Source organism: Ursus maritimus, unplaced genomic scaffold, assembly GCF_017311325.1.
Source record: "Ursus maritimus isolate PB19 unplaced genomic scaffold, ASM1731132v1 scaffold_4, whole genome shotgun sequence".
NCBI classification, from domain to species: Eukaryota; Metazoa; Chordata; class Mammalia; order Carnivora; family Ursidae; genus Ursus; species Ursus maritimus.
Genome location: NW_024426552.1, coordinates 44,006,948 through 44,019,902, shown reverse-complemented (window position 1 = coordinate 44,019,902; position 12,955 = coordinate 44,006,948). Strand labels below are relative to the sequence as shown.

General features: G+C 37.4%; 1 protein-coding gene across 1 annotated transcript; it reads right to left on the bottom strand.

The window, feature by feature from the left end:
- Window positions 1–6,520: 6,520 nt before the first annotated feature.
- Window positions 6,521–7,450, bottom strand: LOC103662021 (olfactory receptor 5H2-like). Its single transcript, XM_008689682.2, has one exon. The coding sequence runs from the start codon at window positions 7,448–7,450 to the stop codon at window positions 6,521–6,523; it is 930 nt and encodes a 309-aa protein (XP_008687904.2).
- Window positions 7,451–12,955: the final 5,505 nt, after the last annotated feature.

Genomic DNA, 12,955 nt, shown 5'->3' with positions numbered 1-12,955 from the left:
TAGGGTGATTGATGTTGACTACCTCGGGGAAATAGGAAATAGTCCACAATGGAAGAAAGAATAAATGTGTCTGGACAACAGATCACTTAGAGTGTCTCTTAGTATACCATTCCCTGTGATTATGATCAATGGAAAACTTTAACAAACTAATCCAGGCAGAACTTCTAAGGGCCCACCCTTTAGGAATAAAAGTTTGAGTTACCCCATCAGTTAGAGAACAGTGACTAGCTGAGGTCTTGCTGAAGGCAGAGGGAATATGGAATGGGTAGTGGAAGACTATGCTTATAAATATTGGCTATAAACACATGATTAGTTACAGAAACGAGGAGAGCAATTGCCATGAATATTTCCTCCTTAGTTTTATATAAGTACATTTGTGTGTGTGTGTGTGTTTGTGTAACAAATATCTTTGTTGTCTTTCTACTATTGTTCCATTATCCGTGTAACATAAGATGCATTGACTCTATCGCACAGTAATTAAGCATTGTTAATTTAACATCATAGTATTTAAGTTACCAGATCTCATGAAAAAGAGTAAATATTACTCAAGGAATTCCCCTCGTCCTCTAGGGAAGGGTTTAGTTCATTTTCAGTGTGCACAGCATAGTTGTATCATGTGAGGCCGAATTATGACCTTCCTGTTCTCTTTATATAGAAATTAAATATGGTTGAAGGAATTGTGAATGTGTGCCAAGTGACAATGGGTGGACTTGTGATGGATCGTTTTATGTGTCAATTTGACTAGGCTGCAGGATGTCCAGATTTCTTATTAAACATTCTTTCTGGTTGTGTCCATAGGGTGTTTCCAGAAGGTATTAGTATTGAATTGGTGGACTAACTAAAGCAGTTGGCTCTCCCCATTGTCTTGAGGTCCTCAACTGAACTTTTTTAAAAAGGCTAAGGATGGGGTGCCTGGGTGGCTCGGTCGTTAAGCGTCTGCCTTCGGCTCAGGGCGTGATCCCGGCATTCTGGGATCGAGCCCCACATCAGGCTCCTCTGATGGAAGCCTGCTTCTTCCTCTCCCACTCCCCTTGCTTGTGTTCCCTCTCTTGCTGGCTGTCTCTATCTCTGTCAAATAAATAAATAAAATCTTTAATAAAAAAAAAAAGGCTAAGGATGGTTGAATGTATCTCTGCTTGACTGGTTGACATTGATCTTCTCCTGCCCTTGGGGAACCTAGTTTGAGGATTCGTACTTGGACAGAATGTCTACCATGGTTCTCTTGTCTCTGGCCTTTAAACTACAACACAGGCTCTCCTGTGTCTCCTGCTTGCAAACAGCAGATTTTCATACTCCATAATTGCATGAGCCAATATCATATAATAAAAATCTTAATATAATAGTTATAATTAAACTTTTCCCATTGAACATCTATATCTATCTAATGATATTGGTTCTGTTACACTGAAAAATTCCATACTAATATAACAACTCCTTTAATTTAGTGAAGTTCTCGTTTTATGTTGAAAATAAAGGAAAATGTCATGATGTTCCTGTTAGCTGTTGCCCACAGATAAGTCTCATTTGGAAGGTATCTTCTCAGGAGAAGTAAACGTCACTTTATTGCAGCATGTGGAACATTTTTTTAAGATTTTATTGTATTTCTGAGAGTGAGAGAGAGAGAGAGAGAGCTAGCGCCAGAGCAAGCCCAAGGGTTTGGGAAAGGGAGAGGGAGAAGCAGACTCCCCACGGAGCAGGAAGCCTTATAAAGGCCTGGAACCCAGGACCCTGAGATCATGACCTTAACCAAAGGCGGACACTTATGAGACTGAGCCACCCAGGTGCCCCTGGAACATCTTGTATATGAAATTGCATTGAGAACGGTGATCCAAAAGTTGATTCTACTTAAAATTTCATTTTTTTTCATGACGTAAGTTCCCATCCGTTAACATTATTTAAATGAGGCAATGGAGTTTTGATAGGTATCATCACTTTCAATCATGGTTTCCAAATCAAAGCTATTAAATGGTCCACAATAACAAAAGTCCCATTGAAATCTGGACTAACCCTCCCAAAGCAGAGAGGAAAGTACAAACCAGAGGGTAGCAACCTTAGAACATTTGCATATTGTGGTTAAGTGGGAGATAGAGGATGTGTAGAAACTCCATTTTGACTGGTCACTAAATATTCTGTTATTATAAAAACTTTGCTTCACTATTTAATTTAAAACAGTGGTTCCTTAGTATGGTTTCAAACCAACAGCATTAACTTTGCTAAATAGAAATACTAATGATGAAGCCTATCAGTATGTTTTCACAAGTTCTCCACATGATCTTCATGCCCACTACAGTTTAGGAACCACCCTTGTAAAAGAGCACCATGACTGGCTATACCAGAGAGATTTTGACATATACTGAAAACACATACTCGACAATATTTTGCCATAGCTGGTCTCCAATGCAGACATTGAGGAATACTGTTCTAGTGTTGATTGGTGCTTGTCTTAACCTGATTCTCTTGTTTCTTTGAATACCATCTAAGATAATTTTGTTAGCAATCTTCTGAAGAGTAAAAAGTAATATAAACTGATGAGCAAAGTATATATATACTACATTTATTTACATTTAAAGAGATAAGAACTATGAATTATTTTATTTTAAAAATTTTACTGAAGAAAATTAATGTACAGTATTATAGTAGTTTCAGGTGGACAATATAGTGATTCTACAATGCTCTACGTTTCTCAATGTTCATCAGGATAAGTGTACTCATAATCTCCTTTATCTACTTCACCCATCCCCCCACTCACCTCCCATCTCACAGATTGTTCTTTGTATTTAAGTCTGCTTTTTATGCTCGTTTGTCTCTTTTTTGTTTTGTTTATTTGTTTTGTTTCTTAAGTTCCACATATCAGTGAAATCATATGGTATTTGTTTTTCTCTGACTGACTTATTTCACTTAGCATTGTACTCTCTAGGTCCCTCCATGTTGTTGCAAATGGCAGGATGTCATTCTTTTCATGGCTGAATAATATTCCATTATATATATATACAAACACACACACACATACAAACACACACGCCCCACTTCTACTTTATCTATTCATCAACCACTGTACACTTGGGCTGTTCCCACAATTTGGCTACTGTAAAATAATGTTGCAATAAAATTGGGTTGCATTATCTTTTTGAATTAGGTTTTCATTTTATTTGGGTAAATACTCAGTAGGTGAATTACTGTATCATATAGTAATTCTATTTTTTAGAGTTTTAGGAACCTCCATGCTGTTTTTTACAATGGTTACTCCAATTTGTATTCTCACCAAGTGCATGAAGGCTCCTTTCCCTACACATGTTCACCAACAATTGCTATTTTTTATGGTTTGATTTTAAGTATTGTGACAGATGTAAGGTGATATCATTGTTTTCATTTGCATTTTCCTGATGATTAGTGATGTGATCATCCACCCGTTCATGCGTTTACTGGTCATCTATACCTTCTTTGGAGAAAAGTCTATTTAGTTCCTCTGCCCATTTTTATCAGATTATTTCAGTTTCCTTGATGTTCAGTTGTATAAATTCTCTACATGTTTTGACTATTAACTGCTTATCAGATACATCATTTGGGAATATCTTCTCCCTTTCAGTAGGGTGACTTTTTGTTTGTTCATAGTTTCCTTTGCTGGGCAGAAGAGTTTTATAGGAACTATGGTTTCTTTTAAATCTTCGGGTTAAGAAAATGAACACACCTTCATAATAAAAAGTATCAAAGTACGTTATTCGTATGTCCAAGGGATGCCTTAATCCCACATCAGCAGCAGTTCTTCCAGACAAATACACAAACTTAGCAGTGTGATATCACCCTTCACATCTAAGGATCTATTAATAATTCATATGTCATTTCATAGTTTCTTTTTAAAGGAATCAGCAGAATATCTTGTCTAAAATATGGGCTTTGCACAGATCTGTATTTTGCCTCCTTCCCAACATGCTACTTAGATGACAAATATAATGTACAAAACAAATAGACTTAAAACAGAAATGAGAATGGAATTACATCAGTGCAGAAGGGATTTGGGTGACTTTCTGTAAGGAATAAAGCAGTTAGTATTTTACCGAAGTTCAAACCAGAGCAAAGGAATCTATAGATCTCAAATACACAAGAGGAGGCTGCAGAGGAAATCTGAGCTTCTGAGAGACACCCAGCTGTCTGCCCCATACTCACCCAGCCTAAAGTAACACTTGACAGGTAATGCATTATGCTCAGACTCGCAGGTGGATATCAAACTTCTCATTCAAAGAAGAAGCTGATTAGGAAAACAGCCTTTCTCAGAATGAGGAAATACACGATAGTAGTTTACAGTAGTATTTTTGTTTTGGGGTCATTACAATCAACGAACAAGAAAAATCCAGATACCTAAGAGGAAAAATCAGAATGATAGGAATATTACACAGCAAAGAATCAATAAACTACAGACATATGCAATAACATGAATACCCCGGGTTTAAAGAGTAAAAGCAGCTGGACTGTGATCCATTCAGTTCTATGCAGGGACTTGGGGGTATCTGTCAGGAAAACAAAAAGAGAACAGATGACCTGGTCTCATCTTGTGATCTACACCTTCAGAAATACATACGATATTTGTCTTTTTTAAATTTTTATTTATTTTTTAAAATATCTCATTGATTTATTTGAGAGGGAGAGAGAGTGTGCACCAGCAGGGGGTGAGGGGGAGAGGCAGAGGGAGAAACAGGCTCCCCGCTGAGCAGGGAGCATAATGCTGGACTTGATCCCAGGACTCCATATGGCTATAAAACATGGTCTGTTGGGAGAATTGGAGGGATAGGACTTCAGCTTTAAACCAAGGTTTATTTAAGAATAAAACCTCAAGTAACAGCAGGGTGAACAAATGCAGGTGAAGAACATACTGATAGATATATGGACATAGAAATGAGTGTAGTTATAAGTGGATCTATACATATATAATCTGGACTTACACATGAGCAGACAAATATATGTATCTGTGTGTATACAGACCTAGATATATATACCATATACGATCCTACATAACCTAGTAGCAAAGATAATCTATTAAATGTTATTGAAAAGGGATATGAATCTGAGTTATGTTTGCAAAGTTGCAGAGGTAAGAGAGAATCAGTAAGAAGGAGCAGATAAGTAATGAGTGTTTTGCAAATCCCAGAAGTGGCTAGTTAGCGGAATGACAACCTCAGTGTTGTCGCTAGGACTGTGTATGGAATCAGTGGTAGAGAGAAAGGGTAGGGGTGGACCGAAGACGGATCACTCATTATAATTTGCAAATAGAATGGGATAAAAACTAACATTTATGGGCTTTGAGGCACAAAGCGTCCTAATTCTTGTTGATTTTCATGTCTCTCTGAGGTACCCACTATGACATTATATCATCTTAGCATTACTAGACTTTGGTAACATGCATTTAAAAGCCCTCCTTGTCAGGAGCACATTCCAATAAACTACGTATTATTGATTTCTTAATCTTTCTAGCTTAACTTTTTTAATTCTAGGACTACTGAGACCATTTCCTTCCTATGCAGTCACTTTTCTCCATGTCCACCCCAACTTAAGTCCTCAGTTGAATCCGTTCGCTTTCTTTATCAGTGAAGTTTTCCAGATTGCCGAACAACATACAAACGCACCTTAAAAAGTTCTATACAAGTCATCATAGTTAGAAGCAACTTGCCTCTGCCTTTCTCCAAGAAGCACACTAGTCTAAGAGCATCTCGTTCAGCTTGACCCTTTCTTCACTGTCTTAAATGACATTGTCTTTCTTCCCTCATTGCTCCCATTTCTGTTTATTTCCCTCTGTGATATCAGAGTTGAATCCCCACAAGAGGTAAAATTCACCATGACCCAAATAAAGTAGAAAGAAAAACCTTTAAATGGCTAACAGAATATCTGGAATTTGCCTCTGTTCACTCAAACACAAATCTGTCTCCACTATCCACTTCAATGTAACATGGGTCTGGGCTATACAGCTGTATATATATCAGTCATCATAATCAAATTCTGTTCAGAGGCACTATGCTGTTTTAGTACTTAATGCATTTATAAACTCACACCAGAGAACAGACAAGCCTATAAACTGTTTTCATTTTTGTTTACTGCTTTAATTATTGAAGTTTGATATGAACACAATTAAAATTGTTTGTGTGTGAGCGCCTGGGTGGCTCACTCACTAAGCGTCTGCCTTCAGCTCAGGTCCTGATCCCAGGGTTCTGGGATTGAGCCCCACATCAGACTCCCTGCTTGGTGGGAAACCTGCTTCTCCCTCTCCCACTCCCCCTGCTTGTGTTCCTTCTCTGCTGTATCTCTCTCTAAAGTAAATAAATAAAAACTTTTTTAAAATACTAAAATTTCTTGTGTGATTTGATTAATAATAACAATTATTTTAAGATTATTAGGTTCTCCCTCTTAGTCATTGAAAGACTAGGGCAATTATAACTGCAAAAAAAATTTTGACTACTACTCAAAACATAGCAACATTATTCTGCACAATTTTGTCATTTTAGTGAATGGGGAATAAATACTAGTATGAAATCTAAACATTTCTCTTTAACATTTTTCTCAGTGAATCTATAACTTTCTCATTTCTCAGGCTGTAGATCATTGGATTTAAGAAAGGAATTATGACAGTGTAAAATAGAGAGTCCATCATATCTTGATCATCTGCCTGTGCAGAGCCAGGGCGCACATACATGAAGAGAAGGGAACCATAGTACAGAGAGACAGATAAGAGATGGGCTCCACAGGTGGAGAAGGCTTTCCTTATGCCTTGTAGAGACTTCTTTTTTAAGATTGTAAAGAGAACCAGTGTGTAAGAGACAAGAACAGTCAAAATGGTAAATACTTGTATTGACCCAGAGAAAATAAATAATATCAGAATGTTAATAGAAGGGTCAGTACAAGAAATCCTAAACAGTGGTATCATGTCACAGTAAAAGTGATGTACTGTGATAGAATTGCAGAAGGTTAATCTGAATAATAAAGAACCATGAATTACGGCATGAAGAAGGCCACCTAAAAATGACAAAACTAACAGACGGATGCACAGTGTTTTGGACATAATGACTGGATAAAGTAATGGTTTGCATATGGCTACATACCGATCATATGCCATTGATGCCAACAGAAAACATTCTGTGGTCGCACTGATTACAAAAGAAAAAAACTGTATCATGCATTCAGAGAAAGAGATCATCTTGCTCGTAGCAAAGAAGTTGACCAACATCTTGGGGGATACTGTGGATGATAACCAAGCATCCACAAATGCCAGACTCCCAAGGAATAAGTACATGGGGATGTGGAGGTGAGGGTCATTGCAGATGAGAGCAATGAGACCAAGGTTCCCCACCATGGTGATGAGATACATAACCAAGAACACCAGGAACAAGGGAATTTGCCACTCTGGTTGATATGTGAGTCCCGTGAGAACAAAGTCTTCCAGCTCTGTTGTATTTTTAGTTTCCATATTCTTAATAGATGGCCTCTGAAATTAAATGTGGTTAATGTAAAAAGAACATTCATTAAACACTTATAGAAGACAATTCGGTGACGGTAACTGAAATAAATTCATACACTAGCAGGAAGGAACTTTAAATTTATTTACTCTAACATGGCAACTACTTCGGGGAATTGTTATATTGGAAAAATACAACTACTTAAGTTCAAAATATGTGCAGAATAAATAGATTAAGAAGACAAGAAAAACATTCTGAACATAAGCAAATCTTTGGGGTAACTACTGTATGAGGTATACGAATTCTGTGTGCAGGACATTGATGCAGCATCAAAAGTAAGATGGCAGAAGGGCCTGAGCTATAAAGTGAGACAATGCCAAGTGAAACTCTTCAACTTTGTCCTTCAAACAATAGGCTGGGATGGAAAGCTTTTAAGAAAGGGAGTGGCATCCTCACATATTTCTTAAATTAAATGTTTGGTTGTAGCAAATAGGCTGAATGGGGGCAGGGAAACTAGAGGAAAAGACACCAATCAGGAAGCTGTTATTGTTGTCCAATGATTCCCAAACCATATTATACACCAAGATTGTCTAGGAGAGTTGTTGTACAAAATACAGATTTTGTGATATTACCATAGAAATTGATTCGGTAGGTCATGAATTGGTTGTAATGATATGCATTTAATAAATGTTCCCCAATTGATTAAATAGCATGTGAAGTTCTTAGCCTGTGTGTAATATGACATTGGGAGTAATGAGGAGGACACAGAGGTACCTCAAAGTAAACCAGAATGTACCGTGACTAGGACTCTGTGACATATTAGATGTGAAGGGAGGTAGTCAGTGAAGGAAAAAGAGGACACTTGGTTCCTGGATAGATGGTCATGAAAAGTTGAGATTGAAGGCACAGGTGTGGTGGCCAGTTTTTGCAAGGAGCATTCTAGGAACATCTGGGTGAAATGTATTCAGCAGTATGGTTCTATAAGAGCTTAATACAAAGGATGACTTTTAGGGTGACTAAAAGCATAGTTATATAGGATTCATCATTGAAGAGTGTTCATAAGGTAAAAAGTAGGACAAAGAAAGAAACTCGAAGAAGTTATAGTAAAGAGATTACAAAATTGATATACATCATGTATTCTTTGGATAATATCTGATCCTCTGTTCTACCACATGCGTCTCGGTGGCAGACAAAAGCTGTCATCCAGTCTAGAAGCCAAAAGTTCTAGAAACTGAGTTTCCTATCCCCTTGCACCTAGAATAAGGGACTTGATGTAGGTTTGCCAGTCAAACTCACATACATTGGATTTGGAATATGGGGAGAAGGAGAAAAGGGTCAGGGAAAAAAACAGAATTTTGGTTGCAGAATCAATCAAGGGAGGAACATCAAGAGCCTAGGAAATGTATCCTACACCCAAATGGTGCAGGCATTATCAGTGTGAGCTGTTGCATTCTGCATCTAGTAGCAAGGACAGCAGCTCTTATCCAGCTAGATAGACTAAGGATATGATTTTAGCTGTTTGACATGCTGGCTTTCTTGCTTTGTGCTCCTGCCCATTTCTCCACTGGGTTTCTCCAACTCCCCTAGCATTTCTACATTAAAGAAAATTTCCATTCAAATAACCCATCTCCTCTTGCAACCAAGATCTCTGGCTTACACAAAAGCTGAAAAGGAAAGACCAGAAGGACACTGAGCAGAGTTATCAGAGAAGCATGAAGGTATCAGAGAGCTTAGTGTTGCAGAATTGAAGAGAGAAAAACACTCAAGAAGGACAAAGTGAAATACAGTGCCAAAAGTGAATTAAGTGCACTGGTGGAATAAGGAGTGATCAGCGATGGTTAAGTGTGGGAATGAAGAGATTCATAGTAGCTTTCATGAGAGCAGTTTCCATTTTCTGATAGAGTTGAGGTCAGAGAGTAATAAGAGGTGAATGGGACACAAGGGGCACTACAGTGAAGAGACTGAAATAGGGTGCTCTGAGGAGTGTGGGGTCAGACGGCGATCATCTGCTGCCCTCTGAGTATCCATAGTGTATTCATAGATGCATAGGGATAGGAAAGTCCAGGACCTGAAGAGAGAGAGAGGATGTATCAGAGAAAGACTGAAGATGAAACAGGAGGGAAAGCTCAGAGATTGGAGGTAAATGTTTGTCTTCATTCTGGTGTTCATTAAAAGTTGTTAAAACTGGGCATCATTTCTTTTACTTTCATTCCAAATACCAACTTTATTTTTCTATGGAAAATGTGTATGAAATAGAGACTGTCATTTTAGTTTTAGGCTAGAAACTTTGTATTGTTCACAAATATACTAGCACTGCTGAAAGTTCTTTTGGTATTTAAGAGTTGCTTTTTCTTTGTTTTTACAGTAGTTAGAACTGAGTTTCTCTGGCTATTCCCGTTTTACTTGAGAGCCCTTTCCTCCCCACCAAGTTTTAGCAGAATAACATTGAGCCAAAGATTAGAATCTAGTCCAGGCAATATAAATAACCTTTGCCAATAACTGCAATTTGTAAATGTATATTTATTTGGAATGGGTTTCTTTCTGATCCCAAACTTTCAAATAATTGAAAATTCAAGTTCCATCGGTGGGTATTTATTAAGTCAGAAAATTTAAAGAATACTGGCAGAATATTTTCTACATTTCCCCTCCTATGTATATGTATAAAATACTCAATGACATTATTATCAGAAGTGGGTGAAAGGATACACAGGGAAGAGTTTAGTGATTTAACTTAAAAGCTTAATCAGAGAATGTGGTTAATGAAATGGGATAAACATTTTTAACAGAATCATCAGAAAGATTTCTTACATAGGAAACATTATGACCTAAATCCTTAAACCCATTTTTAAAGTTCACCAAACTTATCCTATCAAGTCATTATAATTTTGCCAGCCAGATAATTAAATATGATTAAAGGGTGCAACTTAGTCTTAGAGCCATTTTACTTACCCAAATGTTACTCACAATAGCAAAACAGTATTAGATTATTCACTATGTGTTTTCTTTTCTTGTTCGTTTCAACTGTTTATTTAAATTCTAGTTAGTTAACATAGAGAATAATACTAGTCATTTTCCACTTTCAACCTGCTATTTGGTCATCTCATAAACCAAATCGAAATTATTTATGAACGTAACAGTATTTTTACCTTCCTATAAAAAATAATGAGCATTACATAAATCAATCTCTTACCAATATCTGTTAAGACATTGTGGGGTTAGGTTAGGTTTTCTCAAGTGGAAAAAAAATAGAGTTGCACCAGCATGACAGTAGCACAGGCAGCAGCTCCTTGCACACTGATTCATTTTGGAGGCTTCATTTACCAAACTCAGCAAAATATTGTTTGTATAAATCTGCTGTGAATGCAAGAGTCAACCAATTGTACATCTGTGTGCTTTTGCCAGAAGAGGAAGGTAGGAAGAGCTAAAATTCCCCTAATAGCGCCCAACGGTTCCCTTCAGAACAAAAAAAGATGTTCTTCTGGGCATTGCAGCTTTGAATCTGTGTGAGAAGTCCAGGAGTCCCATCGGGCATTACAGCCTGCGAGATCATAAACATCATGTCGTGTACACAGTTCTACTTGCAACACTTGCAATTGCACCCTATGTTGCTGTTTTCCATCACAAATGACAATTCTGGCATTTTATGTGAATCAGTTTATCTATGAAATAGGTGTTATTCTTAGACCTTTGATTAATATATTCTTGTCTGAATTAATCATACATGATTTTATTGAGGCCAGAGTTCTAAACTCCCTTCAGGAACCAACCCCAAGAAAAGTTATTCTCCTCCCTCATGCAAACTGCAGCTCCCTTTGCACACATAGACATGACTCCACTCTTGAAGCTGAAATCTGATGCAAATCTTAGTAGGCAAAGGTCAGGGGAGGTGCAAAGGTAAACAAAGATAAAGCTCCACAGTGAAAGGGGCTATAGCTCAGTGCTTCTCACATTTTAATGCCTTTGAATATCCTAGAGAGAGATCTAGTTAAAATGCAGATTCTGTTTTTTGAGAGGTTTTTGATCACTGCTTTGATCTCTTCATAATTAATTGGTCTGTTTAAAAAACAAGAGTCCAAGGCCTGACAGATTCCCCAGGGAATTCTACCAAACATTCAAAGAAGAAATAATACCTCTTCTCCTCAAGCTGTTTCAAAAAATTGAAACAGAAGGAAAACTACCAAACTCATTCTATGAGGCCAGCATTACCTTGATCCCCAAACCAGTTAAAGACCCCATCAAAAAGGAGAATTACAGACCGATTTTCCTAATGAATATGGACACAAAAATTCTCAACAAGATCCTAGCTAATAGGATCTCACAGTACTTTAAAAGGATTATCCATCAAGATCAAGTGGGATTCATACCTGGGATACAAGGGAGGTTCAACATTCACAAATCTATCAGTGTGATAGATCATATCAACAAGAAGAGTCAAGAACCATATGAGCCTCTCAATTGATGCAGAAAAAGCATTTGAAAAATACAGCATCCTTTCCAGATTAAAACACTTCAGAGTGTAAGGATAGAGGGTACACTCCTCAATTTCATAAAAACCATCTATGAAAAGCCTACAGCAAATACCATTCTCAATGGGGAAAAGCCGAAAGCCTTTCCCTCAAGATTAGGAACACAACAAGGATGCCCACTCTTGCCATTATTATTCAACATAGTACTAGAAGTCCTTGCAACAGCAATCAGAAAACAAAAAGGGATAAAATGTATCCAAATCGGAACAGAAGAAGTCAAACTGTCACTCTTCGCAGATGACATGATACTCTATATGGAAAACCCAAAAGACTCCACTCCCATAGTATTAGAAGTTATACAGCAATTCAGTAATGTGGTGGGATACAAAATCAATGCTCAGAAATCAGTTGCATTTCTCTACACGAACAATGAGACTGAAAAAAGAGAAATTAGTGAATCCATTACATTTACAATTGCACCAAAAATCATACGTTATCTGGGAATTAACTTAACCAGAGATGTAAGGGATCTATATTCTAGAAACTATAAATCACTCTTGAAAGACATTGAATAAAATATGAAAAGATGGAAAAATATTCCATGCTCATGGATTGGAAGAATAAACATAGTTAAAATGTCCATGCTACCCAGAGCAATCTACACTTTCAATGCTATCCCGATCAAAATACCAATGACATTTTTCAAAGAACTGGAACAAACAGCTCTTAAATTTGTGTGGAACTAGAAAAGGCCCCAAATCGCCAAGTTGAAAAGGAAAAACAAAGCTGAGGGCATCACGTTGCCGGATTTCAAGCTATACTACAAAGCTGTGATCACAAAGACAGCATGGTACAGGCACAAAAACAGACACATAGACCAATGGAACAGAATAGAGAACCCAGAAATGGACCCTCGGCTCTTTGGGCAACTAATCTTTGACAAAGCAGGAAAAAACATCCAATGGAAAAAAGACAGTCTCTTCAATAAATGGTTCTGGGAAAATTGGACAGCTACATGCAAAAGAATGAAACTTGACCACTCTCTCACAC